The sequence below is a fragment of the Oncorhynchus kisutch genome, linkage group LG8 (genome assembly GCF_002021735.2).
Source record: "Oncorhynchus kisutch isolate 150728-3 linkage group LG8, Okis_V2, whole genome shotgun sequence".
In the NCBI taxonomy this organism is placed as follows: Eukaryota; Metazoa; Chordata; class Actinopteri; order Salmoniformes; family Salmonidae; genus Oncorhynchus; species Oncorhynchus kisutch.
The window spans coordinates 24863529-24888735 of NC_034181.2; the positions used below are offsets into that span (position 1 = coordinate 24863529).

The 25207-nt window shown below is 43.4% G+C and overlaps 1 protein-coding gene across 3 annotated transcripts in view; it reads left to right on the plus strand.

Annotated features, from left to right (window-relative positions):
- The window catches only part of LOC109896026 (clathrin heavy chain 1), a 41347-nt gene extending 16725 nt beyond the window's left edge, over positions 1-24622 (plus strand). For 2 of the 3 annotated variants that reach the window (XM_031829910.1, XM_020490215.2), the window contains 21 exons: positions 48-228; positions 858-1021; positions 1113-1238; positions 1408-1550; positions 1731-1965; positions 2054-2176; positions 2279-2424; positions 2584-2767; positions 2971-3163; positions 4007-4164; positions 7368-7532; positions 7642-7749; positions 7886-8053; positions 8168-8317; positions 8471-8602; positions 8741-8851; positions 8926-9096; positions 9766-9987; positions 10502-10528; positions 21952-22027; positions 22264-24622. In XM_031829910.1, the coding sequence (XP_031685770.1) occupies positions 48-228; positions 858-1021; positions 1113-1238; positions 1408-1550; positions 1731-1965; positions 2054-2176; positions 2279-2424; positions 2584-2767; positions 2971-3163; positions 4007-4164; positions 7368-7532; positions 7642-7749; positions 7886-8053; positions 8168-8317; positions 8471-8602; positions 8741-8851; positions 8926-9096; positions 9766-9987; positions 10502-10528; positions 21952-22027; positions 22264-22385 (3105 nt within the window). In that variant the 3' untranslated portion in view covers positions 22386-24622. The remainder of the gene's footprint in view (positions 1-47; positions 229-857; positions 1022-1112; positions 1239-1407; positions 1551-1730; positions 1966-2053; positions 2177-2278; positions 2425-2583; positions 2768-2970; positions 3164-4006; positions 4165-7367; positions 7533-7641; positions 7750-7885; positions 8054-8167; positions 8318-8470; positions 8603-8740; positions 8852-8925; positions 9097-9765; positions 9988-10501; positions 10529-21951; positions 22028-22263) is intronic. The other variant, XM_031829911.1, reaches the window with a different exon arrangement.
- The last annotated feature ends 585 nt before the right edge of the window (positions 24623-25207 follow it).

The following is a 25207-nucleotide window of genomic DNA, read 5'->3' on the forward strand; positions in this document are numbered from 1 at the left end:
CCTCTGTGTGGGGTGTGTTGTAGTAACCCTCTCCTCTCTCCCTGCAGTGGCTGGTGAACTTCTTTGGCGCCCTGTCAGTAGAGGACTCTATAGAGTGTCTTCGGGCCATGTTATCAGCCAACATCCGACAGAACCTTCAGCTGTGTGTCCAGGTGGCATCTAAATACCACGAACAGCTGGGAACAAATGCCCTGGTGGATCTCTTCGAGTCCTTCAAGAGTTTTGAGGGTATGTCTGGATCTGGCCTATTATGTTTTAAAATGTGTCAGCTTATGGCCTGTGTGTAATACAATGTAATATTATCTACAATGTATGTTCTTAACTCTGGGCAACATGGGCCAGGGAGGCTCACAGGGATATTGGTATCCACAGCACTCCACCAATTATAAATTGTTAAACTCTATACTATTCCCCATTTTATAATTATTTTACATGAATGCACTGTAATTTTAAGCTTGTAAAGTGTTATCTGCCTCATGGCAAAATGTGTAGAATTGCGGGAAATTAGCTTGAAAACTGCAAAATTTTCTCTCCGATGCCAAGAGGCGGCCTTTAAAAATGATATTTTCCCGTGCCTGAGACTCGGTTTATCAGCCATGTACTGCAGAATCCAAAGTTAAACTCCTTGTAGGTTATTTTTATTGTACTTGAGTTTGATTATGAGGTGGTCCCTGATGACACAAGGGGTATACCATGGGTTTACATCTCCTACCTTTTGCTGTCCTCTCTTTATGGTCCTATCGCCCAAAAAATACACACAACCCCCTTCTTTTTTTTCTTTAACGTGTTGGTTTACCTGGGCGGCATTCACAGGGAAACTAGGAATCCAATGTGAAACGGTGTTCTTCCTCCCCTAGGTGTGTTCTACTTCCTGGGTTCCATAGTGAACTTTAGCCAGGACCCCGATGTTCATTTTAAATACATCCAGGCAGCCTGTAAGACCGGACAGATCAAGGAGGTGGAACGCATCTGTAGAGAGAGCAACTGTTACGACCCGGACAGGGTCAAGAACTTCCTCAAGGTACCAGGGCGACCCTAGCAGGGTTGGTTGGGGGAACGTTTAACACAGTCGTTAGTGTAGCAGACTACAATCTCGCTTTCTCTCTCATCAGGAGGCTAAACTGACAGACCAGCTGCCTCTGATCATAGTGTGTGACCGCTTTGACTTTGTCCATGACCTGGTTCTCTACCTCTACCGCAACACTCTGCAGAAGTACATTGAGATCTATGTTCAGAAGGTAAGAGTCATCAGTCTGGCAGTAGGCACAGTGAGGAGGAACACAGCACTGCAGGGAAGGAAGATGAAACATGTCAAGATACCTTATTGTTGGTTTTACCAATAGCATTAGCTATCCTAGAAATATTTTCTGCTGTCATTGCCTCGCATTGATGTGTGTGGGTGTGTAGGTGAACCCTAGCCGGCTGCCGGTGGTGATAGGAGGTCTATTGGATGTAGACTGTGCTGAAGATGTCATTAAGAACCTGATCTTGGTGGTGAGAGGACAGTTCTCCACAGATGAGCTGGTGGCAGAGGTGGAGAAGAGGAACAGGTACAGACACACCACTTACACACATGGTCTCCAACACTGTCTGCTCCTGTACTTCCTCAACATTTAGTCTTTCAGGCCTCTTTTCCCCCCTGTGAGGCCATACTTCAAATTCCAAGTATTGTGTGTGACTTAGGTGTTGGAAAGGGGCTCTCAGAAGTACATTTTGTGTGTGTCCCCCAGACTGAAGCTGTTGTTGCCGTGGCTGGAGTCTCGTATCCACGAGGGCTGTGAGGAGCCGGCTACTCACAATGCCTTGGCTAAGATCTACATAGACAGTAACAACAACCCGGAGCGCTTCCTGAAGGAGAACACCTTCTACGACAGCACTGTAGTGGGGAAGTATTGTGAGAAGAGAGACCCCCACCTCGCCTGTGTTGCCTATGAGAGGGGCCAGTGTGACCTGGACCTTATCAAGGTCTGAGCACGCACGCACGCTCGTACACCCTCCCACACACACGACTATGATGCATTGATTGATGTGGTTTCATTGTGCTCTGTTGTAGGTGTGCAATGAGAACTCCCTGTTCAAGAGTGAGGCTCGCTACCTGGTCAGACGGAAAGACCCAGAACTATGGGCCAATGTTCTAGAGGAGAACAACCCTTATAGACGCCAACTCATAGACCAGGTCAGTAGAATACCCTCTCATAACCCTGTGTTGGTATACTGTGTTTTACCTGCTTCCTTGTGTTCAGACCTGTGGTTCCCTGTGGTAACTTGTGTTGGCCAGGTGGTGCAGACAGCTCTGTCAGAGACCCAGGACCCAGAGGAGGTATCGGTGACTGTCAAGGCCTTTATGACAGCTGACCTGCCCAATGAGCTCATCGAACTACTGGAGAAGATTGTACTGGACAACTCAGTCTTCAGCGAGCACCGGTCAGTCACCACACGTTTTCTCTCTCTCTCACTCACACACACACTACTTGGCACCAAAGTTAAGCTTCGAGGATGAAAAGACAAAAATATTTCAGAAGTTCTACTAATATCTGTAGTTGATATCTTATCTAGCCTCTTTATCTTCTGTTTCTCCTCCAGAAACCTCCAGAACCTGTTGATCCTGACGGCCATCAAGGCAGACCGGACACGTGTGATGGAGTACATCAACCGCCTAGACAACTACGACGCCCCAGACATCGCTAACATCGCCATCAGCAACGAGCTCTTCGAGGAAGCCTTCGCCATCTTCAAAAAGTTTGACGTCAACACCTCCGCCATTCAGGTAAACAAGAGTCTAAAGATGATCCAAATATTTAGCTAATCATTGTATCTTCTTTATTTCAATGCACCAATAATGCTTTGCTTTTCTTTGTGCTCCTTACAAATATTTTATCACGGTACCCTCTATTTAATACCAATAATACTTTTCTTTGTGCTATTTACTCATTCACACAGCGTAACCATACCGTCCACCTGTGTCTCTAGGTTCTGATCGAGCATATCAGTAACCTGGACAGAGCCTATGAGTTTGCAGAGCGTTGTAATGAGGCTGCTGTATGGAGTCAGCTGGCCAGAGCCCAGCTCCAGAGAGACCTGGTTAAAGAGGCCATCGACTCCTACATCAAAGCTGACGACCCGTCAGCCTACATGGAGGTGGTCAGCGCGGCCAGCAAGAACGGTAAGACAACACATCACCATAACTAAGCTACACTCACCACCGAGTTCCAAACTGCCTCTGGAAGCAACGTCAGCACAAGAACTGTTCGTCAGGAGCTTCATGAAATGAGTTTCTGTGACCGACCAGCTGCACACAAGCCTTAGATCACCATGTGCAATGCCAAGCGTCGCCATTGGACTCTGGAGCAGTGGAAACGCGTTCTATGAAGTGATTAATCCGCTTCACCATCTGGCAGTCGGACTAATCTGGATTTGAAGGAAGCTAGGAGAACGCTACCTGCCTGAATTCATATTGCCAACGGTAAAGTTTGGTGGATGACGAATGGTAATCTGGGGCTGTTTTTTGTGGTTTGGCCTAGGGAAATGTTAACGCTACAGCATACAATAAAATTCTAGATGATTCTGTACTTCAAACTTTGTTGCAACAGTTTGGGGAAGGCCCTTTCCTGTTTCAGCATGACAATGCCTCTGTGCACAAAGCGAGGTCCATACAGAAATGGTTTGTTGAGATCGGTGTGGAAGAACTTGACTGGCCTGCACAGATCCCTGACCTCAACCCCATTGAAGACCTTTGGGATGAATTGGAATGCCCACTGCGAGCTAGGCCTAATCGCTCAACATCAGTGCCCGACCTCACTAATGTTCTTGTGGCTGAATGGAAGCAAGCCCCCACAGCCATGTTCCAACATCTAGTGGAAAGCCTTCCCAGAAGAGTGGAGGCTGTTATAGCAGTAAAGTTGGGACCAACTCCATGCTTGTTGAACATCTCATTCCAAAATCAAGTGTCCACATACCTTTGGTCATGTAGTGTATAATGTTTGTGTATGTGATGTGTGCATTGTAGATAACTGGGAGGATCTGGTGAAGTTCCTTCAGATGGCTCGTAAGAAGGCCCGGGAGTCCTACGTAGAGACAGAACTCATCTTTGCTCTGGCTAAAACTGGCAGACTGGCCGAACTAGATGAGTTTGTTAACGGCCCTAACAATGCCCATATACAACAGGTAAAGGTGTCAAATACGTATAAAATGCTGATATACAGTGCCTTCGGAAAGTATTCAGACCCCTTGACCTTTTCCACATTTTGTTACATTATAGCCTTATTTTAAAATAGATTCAAATGTTTTTTTTCTCATCAATCATAATACCCCATAATGACAAACCAAAAAACGTTTTTTTGAAATGTTTGCATTTTTTTTTTAAATATATATTTTTTTTAAACTGATCACATTTATATAAGTATTCAGACCCTTTACTCAATACTTTATTGAAGCACCTTTGGCAGCGATTACAGCATTGAGTCTTCTTGGGTATGACGCTACAAGCTTGGTGTATATACAGTGGGGCAAAAAAATATTTAGTCAGCCACCAATTTTGCAAGATGAGAGCGGCCTGTAATTTTCATCATAAAAAATCCAGAAAAATCACATTGTAGGATTTTTTATGAATTTATTTGCAAATTGTGGTGGAAAATAAGTATTTGGTCATCTACAAACAAGCAAGATTTCTGGCTCTCACAGACCTGTAACTTCTTCTTTAAGAGGCTCCTCTGTCCTCCACTCATTACCTGTATTAATGGCATCTGTTTGAACTTGTTATCAGTATAAAAGACACCTGTCCACAACCTCAAACAGTCACACTCCTAACTCCACTATGGCCAAGACCAAAGAGCTGTCAAAGGACACCAGAAACAAAACTGTAGACCTGCACCAGGCTGGGAAGACTGAATCTGCAATAGGTAAGCAGCTTGGTTTGAAGAAATCAACTGTGGGAGAAATTATTAGGAAATGGAAGACATACAAGACCACTGATAATCTCACTTGATCTGGGGCTCCATGCAAAATCTCACCCCGTGGGGTCAAAATGATCACAAGAACGGTGAGCAAAAATCTCAGAACCACACGGGGGGACCTAGTGAATGACCTGCAGAGAGCTGGGACCAAAGTAACAAAGCCTACCATCAGTAACACACTACGCCGCCAGGGACTCAAATCCTGCAGTGCCAGACGTGTCCCCCTGCTTAAGCCAGTACATGTCCAGGCCCGTCTGAAGTTTGCTAGAGAGCATTTGGATGATCCAGAAGAAGATTGGGAGAATGTCATATGGTCAGATGAAACCAAAATATAACTTTTTGGTAAAAACTCAACTCGTCGTGTTTGGAAGACAAAGAATGCTGAGTTGCATCCAAAGAACACCATACCTACTGTGAAGCATGATGGTGGAAACATCATGCTTTGGGGCTGCTTTTCTGCAAAGGGACCAGGACAACTGATCTGTGTAAAGGAAAGAATGAATGGGGCCATGTATTGTGAGATTGAGTGAAAATCAGCAAGGTCATGGAAGATGAAATGTGGCTGGGTCTTTCAGCATGACAATGATCCCAGACACACCGCCCGGGCAACGAAGTGGCTTCGTAAGAAGCATTTCAAGGTCCTGGAGTGGCCTAGCCAGTCTCCAGATCTCAACCCCATAGAAAGTCTTTGGAGGGAGTTGAAAGTCTGTGTTGCCCAGCAACAGCCCCAAAACATCACTGCTCTAGAGGAGATCTGCATGGAGGAATGGGCCAAAATACCAGCAACAGTGTGGGAAGACTTACAGAAAACGCTTGACCTCTGTCATTGCCAACAAAGGGTATATAACAAAGTATTGAGAAACTTTTGTTATTGACCAAATACTTATTTTCCACCATAATTTGCAAATAAATTCATAAAAAAATCCTACAATGTGATTTTCTGGGGGGTTTTTTTCTCTCAATTTGTCTGTCATAGTTGAAGTGTACCTATGGTGAAAATTACTTTTTTTGCCCCACTGTGTGTGTGTATATATTTATTTATTATTTTTTATATATATATTTATTGTTATATATATATATACGCTCTCAAGCGTTGCTGCATAGCTATTTTCAGGTCTCTCCAGTGACGTTTGATCGGGTTTAAGTCCGGGCTGAAGCTGGGCCACCTAAGGACATGCAGAGGCTGTGTGCTTAGGGTCGTTGTCCTGTTGGAAGGTGAACCTTCGCCCCAGTCCTGTTCCAGGTCGCTCAGGACTTCATCAATAATCTTGCAGTACTTGGCTTCGTTCATCTTTGCCTTGATCCTGACTTGTCTCCCAGTCCCTGCAGCTGAACCTCCTCCCCCCACATGATGCTGCCACCACCATGCTTCACCGTAGGGATGGTGCCATGTTTCCTCCAGACGTGACTCTTGGCATTCAGGCCAAAGAGTTCAATCTTGGTTTCATCAGACCAGAGAATCTTGTTTCTCATGGTCTGAGTCCTTTAGGTTCATTTTGGAAAACTCCAAGCGAACTGTCATGTGGCCTTTACTGAGGAGTGGCTTCCATCTGGCCACTACCATAAAGGCCTGATGGTGGAGTGCTGCATAGATGGTTGTCCTTCTGGAAGGTTCTCCCATCTCCACAGAGGAGCTCTGGAGCACTGTCAGTGTGACCATCGGGTTCTCATTCACCTCCCTGACCAAGGCCATTCTCCCCCGATTGATCAGTTTGGATGGGCGGCCAGCTCATCCAGAGTCTTGGTGGTTCCAAACTTCTTACATTTAAGAATGATGGAGGCCACTGTGTTCTTGGGGACATTCAATGCTGCAGAAATGTTTTGGTACCCTTCCCCAGATCTGTGCCTTGACACAATCCTATCTCGGAGCTCTACGGACAATTCCTTTGACCACATGGCTTGGTTTTTGCTCTGACATGCGCTCTCAACTGTGACCTTTTTTATATTGACAGGTGTGTGCCTTTCCAAATCATGTCCAATCAATTGAATTTCCCATAGGTGGACTCAAATAAGAATGAAGTTGTAGAAACATCTCAAGGATGATCAATGGAAACAGGATGCACCTGAGCTCAATTTAGTCTCATAACAAAGGGTCTGAATTCTTATGTAAATAAAGTATTTGTTTTTTACTTTTGATAAATTTGCAAAAATGTCTAAACCTGTTCTTGCTTTGTCATTATTGGGTATTGTGTTTGTGTATATTGCGGAGTTATTTTGACATTTTTTATTTAATCAATTTTAGAATAAGGCTCTCAAGTAACAATGTAGAAAAAGTCAAGGGTTCTGAATACTTTCTGAAGGCACTGTATATTAACATGCAAAGTTTGGTCACTGAGACCCTTTGTCTCAACTGCTCTTTCTCCCTCTCCTCTCATTCCTCCCTTTCTCTCTCTTCCTGATCTTCTCCTCATCCAGGTGGGAGATAGGTGTTTTGAGGAGGGCATGTATGATGCTGCCAAGCTGCTGTATAATAATGTGTCCAACTTTGCCCGCCTGGCGTCCACGCTGGTCCACCTAGGAGAGTACCAGGCTGCTGTGGACAGCGCCAGGAAAGCCAACAGCACACGCACCTGGAAGGAGGTGCACCTTAATATTTCTACACACATTCTGCTCTATGGGGAAGAGAGAGATGGAAGCTCCATTTGTTGGGCTGTGTATCATGACTTCTTTTTCTTTCTTCCCCCCCCAGGTGTGTTTTGCGTGTGTGGCTGGGGAGGAGTTTCGGTTGGCTCAGATCTGTGGTCTTCACATCGTCATCCACGCTGATGAACTGGAGGAGCTCATCAGTGACTATCAGGTAAATACACTTTATCATTCACCTGATGAGGCCCTCCATAGTTTACTGTCAGGTGTTTACTGTTTTCAGATATTTCAGGTGTCTGTATAGTATCTATGTTTCTTGGATAACTCACGTTTGTCTCTGTGTGCATCAGGACCGGGGCTATTATGAGGAGCTGATAGCCCTGTTGGAGGCAGCATTGGGTTTGGAGCGTGCTCACATGGGCATGTTCACAGAGCTGGCCATCCTCTACTCCAAATTCAAACCCCAGAAGATGAGAGAACATCTGGAACTCTTCTGGTCCCGTGTCAACATCCCTAAGGTGTGATGCATGTGTATGTGTGGCTCTGAAAATATTTATTGGAAGTAAATATTTCTCTCTCCCATATCGGTCATGTCTGTTACCTCACCTCACTTCCTGTGGTTTTCCAATCAGGTGCTGCGAGCGGCGGAGCAGTCCCACCTGTGGGCGGAGCTAGTGTTTCTGTATGATAAATATGAGGAGTATGACAATGCTGTCCTCACGATGATGTCACACCCTACTGACGCATGGAAGGAGGTGCAGTTCAAGGACATCATTGCTAAGGTAACAACCTCCGCAGCCCTCTCTCACAACAGTTGAGAACCTCACTGAAGGACTAAAAGTATACTAACCACAACTGTAGCCAATCGCTCTAATTTTCTAGTTCTTTCACCTCTCTTCACAAGGAACTTCATTGTGTTGTATGACTCTTTCTAGTTGGCCAATGTGGAGCTGTACTACAAATCCCTTTCCTTTTACCTGGATTACAAACCTCTGCTGACAAACGACCTTCTGACCATACTGTCACCACGGTTAGACCACAGCCGGGCGGTCACATACTTCACCAAGGTAATCAATAAAAAAAAACAGTCAGGAATTTAAACCAGGAATTGAATGAATGTAAATAAAAAATACATGTAATAGCACAATAGAACACTTTCAATTTAGCAGCAACACAAGACCAAATAATGTGACGTCTGTCTCCAGATGAACCAGTTGAAGTTGGTAAAGCCTTACCTGCGGTCAGTCCAGAGTCACAACAACAAGGGAGTCAACGAGGCCCTCAATAACCTACTGACAGAGGAGGAGGACTACCAGGTGTGTGTGTGTGTTTTTTGTGTGTTTTTGTCCATAGACTCTGAGCCTGATTTGTCTGCCTGTGTTGTCTATAGGGTCTGAGGGCATCGATTGATGCGTATGGTAACTTTGACACCAATGCTCTGGCCCAGAGACTGGAGAAGCATGAGCTGATTGAGTTCAGACGCATAGCAGCGTACCTCTACAAAGGCAACAACCGCTGGAGACAGAGCGTGGAACTCTGCAAGAAGGACAAATTATACAAGGTAAACATTTTAGATACGAGCTGTTCCTGCTAAACCAGCGTCTGGATACAGACACTGCTGTGCACAGGGTTTTCCTCTTTTTGCACAGAACATTTTTGTTGTTGGACCCTTTAACATTTCACTCTACTCTGACTATAGCCTGATGCGGATACTGTTTCGCTTTGTAGGAGGGAAATTCTAGTGAATACATTTGGCCAACTGCAACCTGTTGAAATAAGTGTCTTCAGTTTTCTCCTCAGTAGCTTTTCAGCTTTGCAATAGTATGTAACCACTGGTGCAACATCTATGAGAATCAAAATGTTCCCGAGTGGTGCAGCGGTCTAAGGTACTGCATCACAGTTCTAGAGGCGTCACTACAGACTGGTTCGATTTCACAACGGGCTGTGATTCGGCGTCCCATAGGGCGTTGCACAATTGTCCCAGCATCGTCCGTGTTAGGGTTTGGCCGGTGTAGACCGTCACTGTAAATAAGAATTTGTTCTTAACTGACTTGCCTAGTTAAATAAAGTTTAAAATAAAAAATATCCGTACCTTCCTCTGTCAGCCTGTCTCAGGATGGGATGCTCTAGACACCCTGCTGTAGTTTCAAATCAATGTTTTAATCGATCCCAAATCAATCCACTAATCAATCTGTCAATAAAGCCCCCTCTTCCTGTGTGTGTTCGTCAGGATGCAATGCTGTATGCTGCCGAGTCTAAGGATGCAGAGTTGACTGAGACACTGCTGCAGTGGTTCCTGGAGGAGGGTAGGAAGGAGTGTTTCGCTGCCTGTCTGTTTGCCTCCTATGACCTGCTGCACCCTGATGTGGTGCTGGAGCTGGCCTGGAGACACAACATCATGGACTTTGCCATGCCATACTTCATCCAGGTCATGAGGGAGTATCTCACCAAGGTCAGTCCTGCTGTAAACACAGCAAGCACAGGCTGTGTCCCAAATGGCACCCTGCCACTGCTTTTGAACAGAACCCCATGAGCCCTGGTCAAATTAGTCCACTATATAGAAAATAGGGTGCCATTTGGGACACACTTCACATTTGTTTTCAGTGGGTGAAAATGTTGTAAAATATAAGATAAATAATGGATCTCTTCCTGCTAACAGACAGGGTAGAAATGAAGCAATACTTTTGGGAATACAAATGAAGAGGAAAGTAGTGGAAAGTTTACTTAAAGATGTGATAATGCTGCTAGGGAATGCTTTCACTCGGTTTCTTTTCAAAGGCTAGAATGATTCTGTACAATTATACAACTTGATTATTTTGTATTTCTTCACTAAGTTAAAAACATGAGCCACTAAATTGGGGAACCCTAGCATTCCTCTAGAGTTAAAGCAATCTCTCATGACACCACTTCCTGTAACCTTTGACCCCAAGCCATGTGAGGTCAAAGAACTTTTGGTTCTCTTCCAGGTTGATGAGGTTGCGGAGAAGGTGACGGTCTCTGGATCTTTCTTTCTTTCTTTTTTGTTCTGTCTGTTTTCTGTTGTAACATAGACCCTGGGTTTCTGATGTAGGAACCTACCATGGTAGAACAGTGTGATATTGGAGGGAGTGCTGGCCAGCCCTGGTCCTAGAGAACCCTGCACCCCCTGTGAAGTTATGTTCCAGCCCAGCACCAACACACCTGATTCAGCAAATTGTGTTTCTAGATTGAAGTCTGAATCAGGCGTGTAAGTGCAGGGCTGAAACAAAAACCTCTCGGCATCAAGCACATAGAAACCATGTGTTTGATATCATTCCACTCCAGTCATTACCACGGGCCTGTCCTCCCAAATTAAGGTGCCACCAACCTCCTGTGCTCTAGGACGAGGGTTGACCACCCCCGGGTCTCCTCTAACTGCTAATCCCTGACTGCTTGCTCCTAGTTAACAGTAACACATGATAGAACAGTGTGATAGACCAGTAACACATGGTAGAACAGTGTGATAGACCAGTAACACATGGTAGAACAGTGTGATAGACCAGTAACACGTGGTAGAACAGTGTGATAGACCAGTAACACGTGGTAGAACAGTGTGGTAGACCAGTAACACGTGGTAGAACAGTGTGATAGACCAGTAACACGTGGTAGAACAGTGTGATAGACCAGTAACACGTGGTAGAACAGTGTGATAGACCAGTAACACGTGGTAGAACAGTGTGATAGACCAGTAACACGTGGTAGAACAGTGTGATAGAACAGTAACACATGGTAGAACAGTAACACATGGTAGAACAGTGTGATAGACCAGTAACACATGGTAGAACAGTGTGATAGACCAGTAACACATGGTAGAACAGTGTGATAGACCAGTAACACATGGTAGAACAGTAACACATGGTAGAACAGTGTGATAGACCAGTAACACATGATAGAACAGTGTGATAGACCAGTAACACATGGTAGAACAGTAACACATGATAGAACAGTAACACATGATAGAACAGTAACACATGGTAGAACAGTAACACATGGTAGAACAGTGTGATAGAACAGTAACACGTGGTAGAACAGTGTGATAGACCAGTAACACGTGGTAGAACAGTGTGGTAGACCAGTAACACGTGGTAGAACAGTGTGGTAGACCAGTAACACGTGGTAGAACAGTGTGATAGACCAGTAACACGTGGTAGAACAGTGTGATAGACCAGTAACACGTGGTAGAACAGTGTGATAGACCAGTAACACGTGGTAGAACAGTGTGATAGACCAGTAACACATGGTAGAACAGTGTGATAGAACAGTAACACATGATAGAACAGTAACACATGATAGACCAGTAACACATGATAGAACAGTGTGATAGACCAGTAACATGATAGAACAGTGTGATAGACCAGTAACACATGATAGAACAGTGTGATAGACCAGTAACACATGATAGAACAGTAACACATGATAGAACAGTAACACATGGTAGAATAGTGTGATAGAACAGTAACACATGGTAGAACAGTGTGATAGAACAGTAACACATGGTAGAACAGTGTGATAGAACAGTAACACATGATAGAACAGTGTGATAGAACAGTAACACATGATAGAACAGTGTGATAGAACAGTAACACATGATAGAACAGTAACACATGATAGAACAGTGTGATAGAACAGTAACACATGGTAGAACAGTGTGATAGAACAGTAACACATGGTAGAACAGTGTGATAGAACAGTAACACATGGTAGAACAGTGTGATAGAACAGTAACACATGGTAGAACAGTGTGATAGAACAGTAACACATGGTAGAACAGTAACACATGGTAGAACAGTGTGATAGAACAGTAACACATGATAGAACAGTAACACATGATAGAACAGTAACACATGATAGAACAGTAACACATGATAGAACAGTAACACATGATAGAACAGTAACACATGGTAGAACAGTAACACATGGTAGAACAGTGTGATAGACCAGTAACACATGATAGAACAGTGTGATAGACCAGTAACACATGATAGAACAGTAACACATGATAGAACAGTAACACATGGTAGAACAGTGTGATAGAACAGTAACACATGGTAGAACAGTGTGATAGAACAGTAACACATGGTAGAACAGTGTGATAGAACAGTAACACATGGTAGAACAGTGTGATAGAACAGTAACACATGATAGAACAGTGTGATAGAACAGTAACACATGATAGAACAGTGTGATAGAACAGTAACACATGATAGAACAGTAACACATGATAGAACAGTGTGATAGAACAGTAACACATGATAGAACAGTGTGATAGAACAGTAACACATGGTAGAACAGTGTGATAGAACAGTAACATATGGTAGAACAGTGTGATAGAACAGTAACACATGGTAGAACAGTAACACATGGTAGAACAGTGTGATAGAACAGTAACACATGATAGAACAGTGTGATAGACCAGTAACACATGATAGAACAGTGTGATAGACCAGTAACACATGATAGAACAGTGTGATAGACCAGTAACACATGATAGAACAGTAACACATGATAGAACAGTAACACATGGTAGAACAGTGTGATAGAACAGTAACACATGGTAGAACAGTGTGATAGAACAGTAACACATGGTAGAACAGTGTGATAGAACAGTAACACATGGTAGAACAGTGTGATAGAACAGTAACACATGGTAGAACAGTGTGATAGAACAGTAACACATGGTAGAACAGTGTGATAGAACAGTAACACATGGTAGAACAGTGTGATAGAACAGTAACACATGATAGAACAGTGTGATAGAACAGTAACACATGGTAGAACAGTGTGATAGAACAGTAACACATGGTAGAACAGTGTGATAGAACAGTAACACATGATAGAACAGTGTGATAGAACAGTAACACATGATAGAACAGTGTGATAGAACAGTAACACATGATAGAACAGTAACACATGATAGAACAGTGTGATAGAACAGTAACACATGATAGAACAGTGTGATAGAACAGTAACACATGGTAGAACAGTGTGATAGAACAGTAACATATGGTAGAACAGTGTGATAGAACAGTAACACATGGTAGAACAGTAACACATGGTAGAACAGTGTGATAGACCAGTAACACATGGTAGAACAGTAGCACATGGTAGAACAGTGTGATAGAACAGTAGCACATGGTAGAACAGTAACACATGATAGAACAGTAACACATGATAGACCAGTAACACATGATAGAACAGTGTGATAGACCAGTAACATGATAGAACAGTGTGATAGACCAGTAACATGATAGAACAGTGTGATAGACCAGTAACACATGATAGAACAGTGTGATAGACCAGTAACACATGATAGAACAGTGTGATAGACCAGTAACACATGATAGAACAGTGTGATAGACCAGTAACACATGATAGAACAGTGTGATAGACCAGTAACACATGATAGAACAGTGTGATAGACCAGTAACACGTGATAGAACAGTAACACATGATAGAACAGTAACACATGATAGAACAGTAACACATGATAGAACAGTAACACATGATAGAACAGTAACACATGGTAGAACAGTAACACATGGTAGAACAGTGTGATAGAACAGTAACACATGGTAGAACAGTAACACATGGTAGAACAGTGTGATAGAACAGTAACACATGGTAGAACAGTAACACATGGTGGAACAGTGTGATAGAACAGTAACACATGGTAGAACAGTAACACATGGTAGAACAGTGTGATAGAACAGTAACACATGGTAGAACAGTAACACATGGTAGAACAGTGTGATAGAACAGTAACACATGGTAGAACAGTGTGATAGAACAGTAACACATGGTAGAACAGTAACACATGGTAGAACAGTGTGATAGAACAGTAACACATGATAGAACAGTGTGATAGACCAGTAACACATGGTAGAACAGTAGCACATGGTAGAACAGTGTGGTAGAACAGTAGCACATGGTAGAACAGTGTGATAGAACAGTAGCACATGGTAGAACAGTGTGATAGAACAGTAACACATGGTAGAACAGTAACACATGATAGAACAGTAACACATGATAGAACAGTGTGATAGAACAGTAACACATGGTAGAACAGTGTGATAGAACAGTGTGATAGAACAGTAACACATGGTAGAACAGTGTGATAGAACAGTAACACATGGTAGAACAGTGTGATAGAACAGTAACACATGGTAGAACAGTGTGATAGAACAGTAACACATGGTAGAACAGTAACACATGGTAGAACAGTGTGATAGAACAGTAACACATGATAGAACAGTAACACATGATAGAACAGTAACACATGATAGAACAGTAACACATGGTAGAACAGTAACACATGGTAGAACAGTGTGATAGAACAGTAACACATGGTAGAACAGTGTGATAGAACAGTAACACATGGTAGAACAGTAACACATGGTAGAACAGTGTGATAGAACAGTAACACATGATAGAACAGTGTGATAGAACAGTAACACATGACAGAACAGTAACACATGGTAGAACAGTGTGATAGACCAGTAACACATGGTAGAACAGTAGCACATGGTAGAACAGTGTGATAGAACAGTAACACATGGTAGAACAGTGTGATAGAACAGTAACACATGGTAGAACAGTGTGATAGAACAGTAACACATGATAGAACAGTGTGATAGAACAGTAACACATGATAGAACAGTGTGATAGAACAGTAACACATGATAGAACAGTGTGATAGAACAGTAACACATGGTAGAACAGTGTGGTAGAACAGTGTGATAGAACAGTAACACATGGTAGAACAGTAACACATGGTAGAACAGTAACACATGGTAGAAGAGTAACACATGATAGAAGAGTAACACATGATAGAAGAGTAACACATGATAGAAGAGTAACACATGATAGAAGAGTAACACATGATAGAAGAGTAACACATGATAGAACAGTAACACATGATAGAACAGTAACACATGATAGAACAATAGAACAGTAACACATGATAGAACAGTAACACATGATAGAACAGTAACACATGGTAGAACAGTAACACATGGTAGAACAGTGTGATAGAACAGTAACACATGGTAGAACAGTAACACATGGTAGAACAGTGTGATAGAACAGTAACACATGGTAGAACAGTAACACATGGTAGAACAGTAACACATGGTAGAACAGTGTGGTAGAACAGTAACACATGGTAGAACAGTGTGATAGAACAGTAACACATGGTAGAACAGTGTGATAGAACAGTAACACATGGTAGAACAGTGTGATAGAACAGTAACACATGGTAGAACAGTAACACATGGTAGAACAGTGTGATAGAACAGTAACACATGATAGAACAGTGTGATAGACCAGTAACACATGGTAGCACATGGTAGAACAGTGTGATAGAACAGTAGCACATGGTAGAACAGTGTGATATATATATTTTTTTTATTTCACCTTTATTTAACCAGGTAGGCTAGTTGAGAACAAGTTCTCATTTGCAACTGCGACCTGGCCAAGATAAAGCATAGCAGTGTGAGCAGACAACAAAGAGTTACACATGGAGTAAACAATTAACAAGTCAATAACACAGTAGAAAACAAAGGGGGGGTCTATATACAATGTGTGCAAAAGGCATGAGGAGGTAGGCAAATAATTACAATTTTGCAGATTAACACTGGAGTGATAAAAGATCAGATGGTCATGTACAGGTAGAGATATTGGTGTGCAGAAGAGCAGAAAAGTAAATAAATAAAAACAGTATGGGGATGAGGTAGGTGAAAAGGGTGGGCTATTTACCAATAGACTATGTACAGCTGCAGCGATCGGTTAGCTGCTCAGATAGCTGATGTTTGAAGTTGGTGAGGGAGATAAAAGTCTCCAACTTCAGCGATTTTTTGCAATTCGTTCCAGTCACAGGCAGCAGAGTACTGGAACGAAAGGCGGCCAAATGAGGTGTTGGCTTTAGGGATGATCAGTGAGATACACCTGCTGGAGCGCGTGCTACGGATGGGTGTTGCCATCGTGACCAGTGAGCTGAGATAAGGCGGAGCTTTACCTAGCATAGACTTGTAGATGACCTGGAGCCAGTGGGTCTGGCGACGAATATGTAGCGAGGGCCAGCCGACTAGAGCATACAAGTCGCAGTGGTGGGTGGTATAAGGTGCTTTAGTGACAAAACGGATGGCACTGTGATAGACTGCATCCAGTTTGCTGAGTAGAGTGTTGGAAGCCATTTTGTAGATGACATCGCCGAAGTCGAGGATCGGTAGGATAGTCAGTTTTACTAGGGTAAGCTTGGCGGCTTGAGTGAAGGAGGCTTTGTTGCGGAATAGAAAGCCGACTCTTGATTTGATTTTCGATTGGAGATGTTTGATATGAGTCTGGAAGGAGAGTTTGCAGTCTAGCCAGACACCTAGGTACTTATAGACGTCCACATATTCTAGGTCGGAACCATCCAGGGTGGTGATGCTAGTCGGGCATGCAGGTGCAGGCAGCGACCGGTTGAAAAGCATGCATTTGGTTTTACTAGCGTTTAAGAGCAGTTGGAGGCCACGGAAGGAGTGTTGTATGTCATTGAAGGTTGTTTGGAGGTTAGATAGCACAGTGTCCAAAGACGGGACGAAAGTATATAGAATGGTGTCGTCTGCGTAGAGGTGGATCAGGGAATCTCCCGCAGCAAGAGCAACATCATTGATATACACAGAGAAAAGAGTCGGCCCGAGAATTGAACCCTGTGGCACCCCCATAGAGACTGCCAGAGGACCGGACAGCATGCCCTCCGATTTGACACACTGAACTCTGTCTGCAAAGTAATTGGTGAACCAGGCAAGGCAGTCATCCGAAAAACCGAGGCTACTGAGTCTGCCGATAAGAATATGGTGATTGACAGAGTCGAAAGCCTTGGCAAGGTCGATGAAGACGGCTGCACAGTACTGTCTTTTATCGATGGCGGTTATGATATCGTTTAGTACCTTGAGTGTGGCTGAGGTGCACCCATGACCGGCTCGGAAACCAGATTGCACAGCGGAGAAGGTACGGTGGGATTCGAGATGGTCAGTGACCTGTTTGTTGACTTGGCTTTCGAAGACCTTAGATAGGCAGGGCAGGATGGATATAGGTCTGTAACAGTTTGGGTCCAGGGTGTCTCCCCCTTTGAAGAGGGGGATGACTGCGGCAGCTTTCCAATCCTTGGGGATCTCAGACGAGATGAAAGAGAGGTTGAACAGGCTGGTAATAGGGGTTGCGACAATGGTGGCAGATAGTTTCAGAAATAGAGGGTCCAGATTGTCAAGCCCAGCTGATTTGTACGGGTCCAGGTTTTGCAGCTCTTTCAGAACATCTGCTATCTGGATTTGGGTAAAGGAGAACCTGGAGAGGCTTGGGCGAGGAGCTGCGGGGGGGGGCGGAGCTGTTGGCCGAGGTTGAAGTAGCCAGGCGGAAGGCATGGCCAGCCGTTGAGAAATGCTTATTGAAGTTTTCGATAATCATGGATTTATCAGTGGTGACCGTGTTACCTAGCCTCAGTGCAGTGGGCAGCTGGGAGGAGGTGCTCTTGTTCTCCATGGACTTCACAGTGTCCCAGAACTTTTTGGAGTTGGAGCTACAGGATGCAAACTTCTGCCTGAAGAAGCTGGCCTTGGTAGAACAGTGTGATAGACCAGTAACACATGGTAGAACAGTGTGATAGACCAGTAACACGTGGTAGAACAGTGTGATAGACCAGTAACACGTGGTAGAACAGTGTGATAGACCAGTAACACGTGGTAGAACAGTGTGATAGACCAGTAACACGTGGTAGAACAGTGTGATAGACCAGTAACACGTGGTAGAACAGTGTGATAGACCAGTAACACGTGGTAGAACAGTGTGATAGACCAGTAACACGTGGTAGAACAGTGTGATAGACCAGTAACACGTGGTAGAACAGTGTGATAGACCAGTAACACGTGGTAGAACAGTGTGATAGAACAGTAACACATGATAGAACAGTAACACATGGTAGAACAGTGTGATAGAACAGTAACACATGGTAGAACAGTGTGATAGAACAGTAACACATGATAGAACAGTGTGATAGAACAGTAACACATGGTAGAACAGTGTGATAGAACAGTAACACATGGTAGAACAGTGTGATAGAACAGTAACACATGGTAGAACAGTGTGATAGAACAGTAACACATGGTAGAACAGTGTGATAGAACAGTAACACATGGTAGAACAGTGTGATAGAACAGTAACACATGGTAGAACAGTGTGATAGAACAGTAACACATGGTAGAAGGTGCCAACGGTGAGACCAAGTCACTATTATTCGAGTCACAAGTAGAACGGGTCAAGACTCGAGTCAATTCCAATTCGAGTCACAAGTTGTCAAGTAAAAAACATATATATATATATATGTGTGTGTGTCTACAACACATTTCGTCAATGTAATTGTAAAATAGGGACATGTATCAGTCGTGAGGGCATGACATCAGCAGAAGGCAAGGCAGGTTGACGTGCTCAGTGTAGATTTATTTACAGGCCTTGGTAATCCAATGGTGAAAGTGCCATATCCTATATATACGTAGATTTACCAAATATACACAATCAATAGCCCAAAAGAAATATCCTCTGTATCGGGCTTAACCTGTCCTATCTGAACAGACACAGGTAGAGGGCAAGACTGTACTGTAAATTATAAAAGCACTTGGCCCCTAGGACCATACAATTTCCCAAATAGCAATTACAACCAATAAACTGGTTCTACAATGTAAAAGGCAATTTCCACATCCATTGGTACATTCCTCTTAATCAGACGTAATGATTATTATTGATATTTCAACACCATGCCTACATGGAACTATTTTATTTTATTCAACATTCTGACTCCAAAGTGTGGAGCACAGGCCTATTTCTATGGGCACTGAGGCATGCACACTCCTGTTACGCACAACCAGAGTGACAGACTAATGGTGCTTTCAAGACAACTGGGAACTCTGAAAAGTACAAGGTCAAATCATGACGTCAGTGATATCATGTTGGAAAGTCGGAGCTCTAGATAGAGTCCCGACATCACAAGTTGGATGACCGTTGAGTCGGAGCTCGCTTTTTTTCAAGTTCCCAGTTGTCTTGAATGTACCGAAGTCGGAGATTTCAGAGTTTCCGGTTGTTTTGAACGCGACAGTAGGACACAGACACACGCAACTCTGGGAAATTTGAACAAAGGAAACCATATGTTGAATTAAATTAAGATAACTTGTTCACTAGCTTCAATCAGTGTACATTTCACGAGACAATCTTTTGCAGATTTTTTTGCAAGTGTGAAGCTACTGCCTCTGGCTGTGTAGAATAATCCACATAAATAAACTCTTCCACAAAATGAGTGACAGACAAAACATTACGAAATCTGGCCAGATAAGTTCCAAGTCAAAGTCGAGTCTTGAGTCAAGTTATTTTTATTTTCTCTCAAGTCTCGAGTCATCAAATTTGTGACTCGAGTCCACATTATGTGACTCCAGTCCACAACTCTGGAAGGTGCTGTGCTGTAATCCTCCACATCAGTAGTCAGCTAGCCTGAGTGTCAATCTGTTGGTTCTATCATGCCAACTCCTTGTCACACATTGGCCTGACAATGACGGCAATGGAGTTGGCAATAGTACTAACAGATCTGGGACCAGGCTAGTAGTCGGCAGCTCCAGGGCTGCAGGGTCTGCTGGTTTCCTCTGTACTCACCTGGTTAGATGGGCAGCAGATGAAGTGTCGCAGACACAGTGACGCTTCCTGGATGACTGGAGTCGCAGACCCCTGCTGCAGATACAGATCTGTTGTACTATTCTCATATAGCTTTAACAACAGTGTAGTGCACAGTACCACATGGTGAGAAGATTCCCTAGGTATACAGCCACAGACAACCAAATGCACCTCTCCCACACACTGTCTGTGTGTCCCAAGTGGCACCATATTCCCTACTGGCTTTCTACACTTTAATGATTTGAATCATAAGAGGAGGCCTGTACTCCCTTGTAGTCTCTTTCCCCTCTGCTGCTGAAATTCTTAACGTTACACTGCCAGTTTGTTGTAATTATTCCATTGTAATTGTTCAAAATGATTTAATTGCATGAATTTATTATTATTAATAATACTTTTATTTGTATAGCGCTTTTCAATAGAGGCAACAAAGTCCTTCCCATCATAAAATTATACAATAAAAAGTACTAACAAAGACCGGAGGCAGGACAATGAAACAAAAACGCTAATAAATCATACATGAAAGTATCTTTATGAAAGGATCCTCAGTGGGGATTTAAAGAGGCACTGAATCTGCAAATCCATTCCAAAGTCTAAGGGCCCTAATGGCAAATGCCCAGTGTTCTTTTATTTTCAACCTAGACTTTGGAATGGTCAACGTTGCCCTGCCAGAGGATCTCATGCTGTGTCCTGGCTCGAAAGGGAGATAAATGATCTGAGATATAGGATTGGGCTAAACCACTCCTAGCCTTAAACGTGATTAATACAATTTGAAAATCGATTGTAAAAGTGACTGGTAGCCACTATAGAAAAGCTAAAACGGGTGCGATATGGTTACATTTCCTGATGCCTGTTAAAAGCCGAGCTGCAGCATTTTGAACTACCTGTAGATGGAGTGATTTCTAAGACCTATACAAGGAGTATTACATGACGTAAATTAAACATTTCTGTTTGACTCTTGAAGACATCAGAATCCTTGCCTGATATATGTTTTATATAGCCTTTATTTGACCGTGTGCTTCTCATACTTCTGGAGCATTGCCTGGGAAGATTGATGCACATTTTACTTTAACAAAATGACCACAAACTAGCCTTGGTTAAGATGGCAGTTAAATGTACCTCTTACAGTAAAAAGGAAAATAAAGATGCATGCTCTTAACCAAGCAAAATACAAACAGCTCTAGATGAATTGATGAAATGTAGCATTTTGCTAGGTAAGGAGTGCCCTGTAGTAGAAGCATGCTAAGTTATGATTTAGGTTTGTCTGTTTTGCTCCTGGACTGAGATGTGTTTGTGTTTTCTAAGATTGGATAAAAGTGGACTGTCAGTATCTTGGCATGGACTGAGCTTCTCCTCAACAGGAGACGCAATGAAATGCTAATAAAGAGTAGTTTTAAAGACGCTTCCTCACCTGTAAGGAAAGCTGGAGTGAAGTGTCTCACCAGTTCCGCATGACATCTTCTCTAAGGCATCCTCACTGTAGAGCTATATACTAGTCTATAAAGTATGATTTTGAAAGGTGTAGTGTATAATATTGTGTGTAGTGTTGTCTTCATGACAAAAGTTAACACCAATAAATTAATTTCTGTCTGCAGAACATTAAGATTTGTAGTTTTTTGTTGAATTTTTTCTTAAATTCTAGTGAGCTCACCCATTAGGTGGCTGACTGGCTCCTCTCTCTGACTCCTGTCTTACCCTCTGTTCTCAGGTGGACAAACTGGAGGAGTCAGAAAGCCAAAGGAAGACTGAGGAAAAAGTCCCAGAACCCACCCCCATAGTGTTTGGTAGGTTCGGTAGTGCAGACTATGATGCTTTTAAAATCCCAAACTGGCTCCAGTCCTTCTGCTCCGGTTCCTTCTAGCCTGTTAAAGGAATCCTCTGTGGTGGGGAATGAGTCATGTCTTCTGAATGTAACGCTAGAAAGCCGGCTGTGTGTTACTGATGAAATATAGACAACCCTGTATGTATAACTGTGTGTGTGTGTGTGTGTGTGTGTGTGTGTGTGTGTGTACACATACAGGTCAACAGCTGATGTTGACAGCAGGTTCCGCTCCAGTGGCTCCCCAGCCAGGATATCCAGGAGGCTATGGATACACTGCTCCAGGCTACCCCACCCAGCCCCCCTACAGCTACAACATGTAGACCACCTCTACCCCTCCCAGCCCCCCTACGGCTACAACATATAGACCACCTCTACCCCACCCAGCCCCTCTACAGCTACAACATGTAGACCACCTCTACCCCACCCAGCCCCCCTACAGCTACAACATGTAGACCACCTCTACCCCACCCAGCCCCCCTACGGCTACAACATGGGTCCATGCATCTCAAATGGCACACTATTCCCTGTTTTGTGCACTACTTTTGACCAGGGCCAATAGTGCTCCAGTCAGAAGTAGTGTCCTATATAGGCTTTAAGGTGTCCATTTGGGTTGCAGATCATGTAGAGCATAAGGCCCCAGTACCCCCACATCCCAACCCCTCTTACCCAACCTGAATCACACTTACCCTACACGGGGATCAAATACATTACAGATGCAGCTTGCTTATGGATTCAATATGGATTCCCTGCCTTGAAACCCCTCATACACAATCTCTCTACTCTGTGAGACACCTAGTCCACCTCTGGACACTCCAAACCTCAACCCCACCACCACCACACCCAACTCAACCAAAAATACCTCCTCTTTGCTCCCATCTCCTCTCACTCCCCACCTCCTCTTGCTCCCCCTCCCTCTCCAATGGACTAGAGCAAGGCTAACTGAACCCTCTACTTAGGCTGGCCTGACCAGCCCCCCCATTCACCACTGCACAGCATGGCGACAGCTCTTAGCTCCTAGAGAAAATAGCTAACAGGTAAAAGCTAACGTACAGTACACCACTCTGTCCAGGTATATTCTATCACTGTTCCATAGACTGTATCAACCATAGAGCAGCTTTTTAAAATATGAGTTTTTCTAGAGATGATAATAGAGTACTGGTAGTGGAGACTTTTACTGAGGAGCCAGAGAGGGAGTGGGTGAAGGGCTCATCACGGAGTGCCCCTGCCCTCTGAGCACAGCTTGGCCTTGTACAGGAGGTGTCAACTGAGTCATTTTTCAAGTTTGTTTCACGACTCTCTCCTACGTTTGGTTCACCACTCTCTCTCCTACGTTTGGTTCACCACTCTCTCTCCTACGTTTGGTTCACCACTCTCTCTCTCCTACGTTTGGTTCACCACTCTCTCTCTCCTACGTTTGGTTCACCACTCTCTCTCTCCTACGTTTGGTTCACCACTCTCTCTCTCTCCTACGTTTGGTTCACCACTCTCTCTCTCTCCTACGTTTGGTTCTTGACTGTTTCTGTTCAATAGTTTTTGTTTGTCTATCTGAACAGGTACTATGTGTTGAAGACGCAACACTATACAGTACTATGGACTAGGAACACTAGTTATTGGGATTATGGTGTACTTTTACTGTGTGTAGTTTATCAAGCATGTAGGGATATGTTGACAACACCAAGACTGAGAAGGTTTGCATTGATTCTCCTCTCCAAATGCTCATGTGCTAGCTGATAATATCTAGGTCAACATGGACGTTTGGGTCTCTCCACTTAACACTGTGATGTATGGCACACGATCCCACAGCTCTGGAGTTGATGATGATGTGAAACATAACTGCTATATGCTGAGGTCTGTGCATGTGCTGCCAAACATATAATGCTGTAACAATGCAACCAGGAGCACAATGTCCATGTTATGCATTTAATAACAAGTATTACCTATGTTGTGTTCAAGGCTGAACAAATGTATTTTGAAGCCTTTACTGTCCCACCACGGACACCAACTAACAGGAGGGTGAAGGAAGTCCAATATTACACAAAGGAGAATAAAAACACAAGAGGGAATAGAACTCCTGTATATCCCTGTGCCAGTGGTCCAGAGTTATTTCATGTACTGAAGAAACATTGTAGAATTTATGATATGTTGTGATACTTAAAGAAAGAAGTTCAGTATGATAGAATACCATACAGTATGCATTGTCTATAGTGTATTGTTGTAGTTGGTCATAAACATGATACTTAAAAATAAAATAAAAATGACTATACAAAAAGAGCAGAATACAAACATTAAACTCTTCAGAACGATTGCTTGCAGCAGCCAACATTCTAGGGTTTGTTTTCTTCCTGTTCAAGTAGCACATGTCTAGTGAGAATATTCTGGAAAACTACCGCCATGGTTTATGGGTAAATCTGGCCTCATGCATCCGGAGCTGCGCCACGATATTGTACAAATGTTGCATTGAGGTTCGTAGAAAACACTGAAATCTGACCTGTGTACACCCATTTCTCTCTGTTCAAGACAAGCGTTCTCAAGGATAATAAAGTTTACACACACATTATCTGGGTGTGATCATTTCCCAATACTCCTAGTAGTAACCCCAGAGGGAACTTGGATGTTTGTGGTAATACCATATGTTTGCATTGTCATACTATTAACTCTGGCTTTTCCTAAGAACCTTTGGTCATAAGGCCTACATAACACTGGCACAGACTGTCACAATGGTTCATCTCAGCTTATGACACTGTCCCTCCCGGCTGTTCATGAAGTGTTATGTCATTGTGTGGCCCTTATGATGAATAGTTCAAGCAAATTGTATGGAGTAAGTTGACAATGAAATCTGACTTCCTGCCTTGGGGAGCATAGGTCATTAACAAACGTTTGAGATTAGGTTTGGTGTTGAGCGGTTTTCGCCACTTCAAGGATGTTCTTGCTTCTTTTAGTTCTGACAATGCAATCAATACTATACAATGGACTGTATATCTCCAGAATGTATCTGTTTCTGTTCTATCCAACTGGTCTTTGTCTTGCACTGCAGAAATCCTCTAGCAGCCTAGCTATTCCTATGACATAAGTCAGGGGAGTTTGTAAAAGCACATATAGTTCTGTAACCAGGCCAGACTACTTTGTCCTCATCCTGGGAACT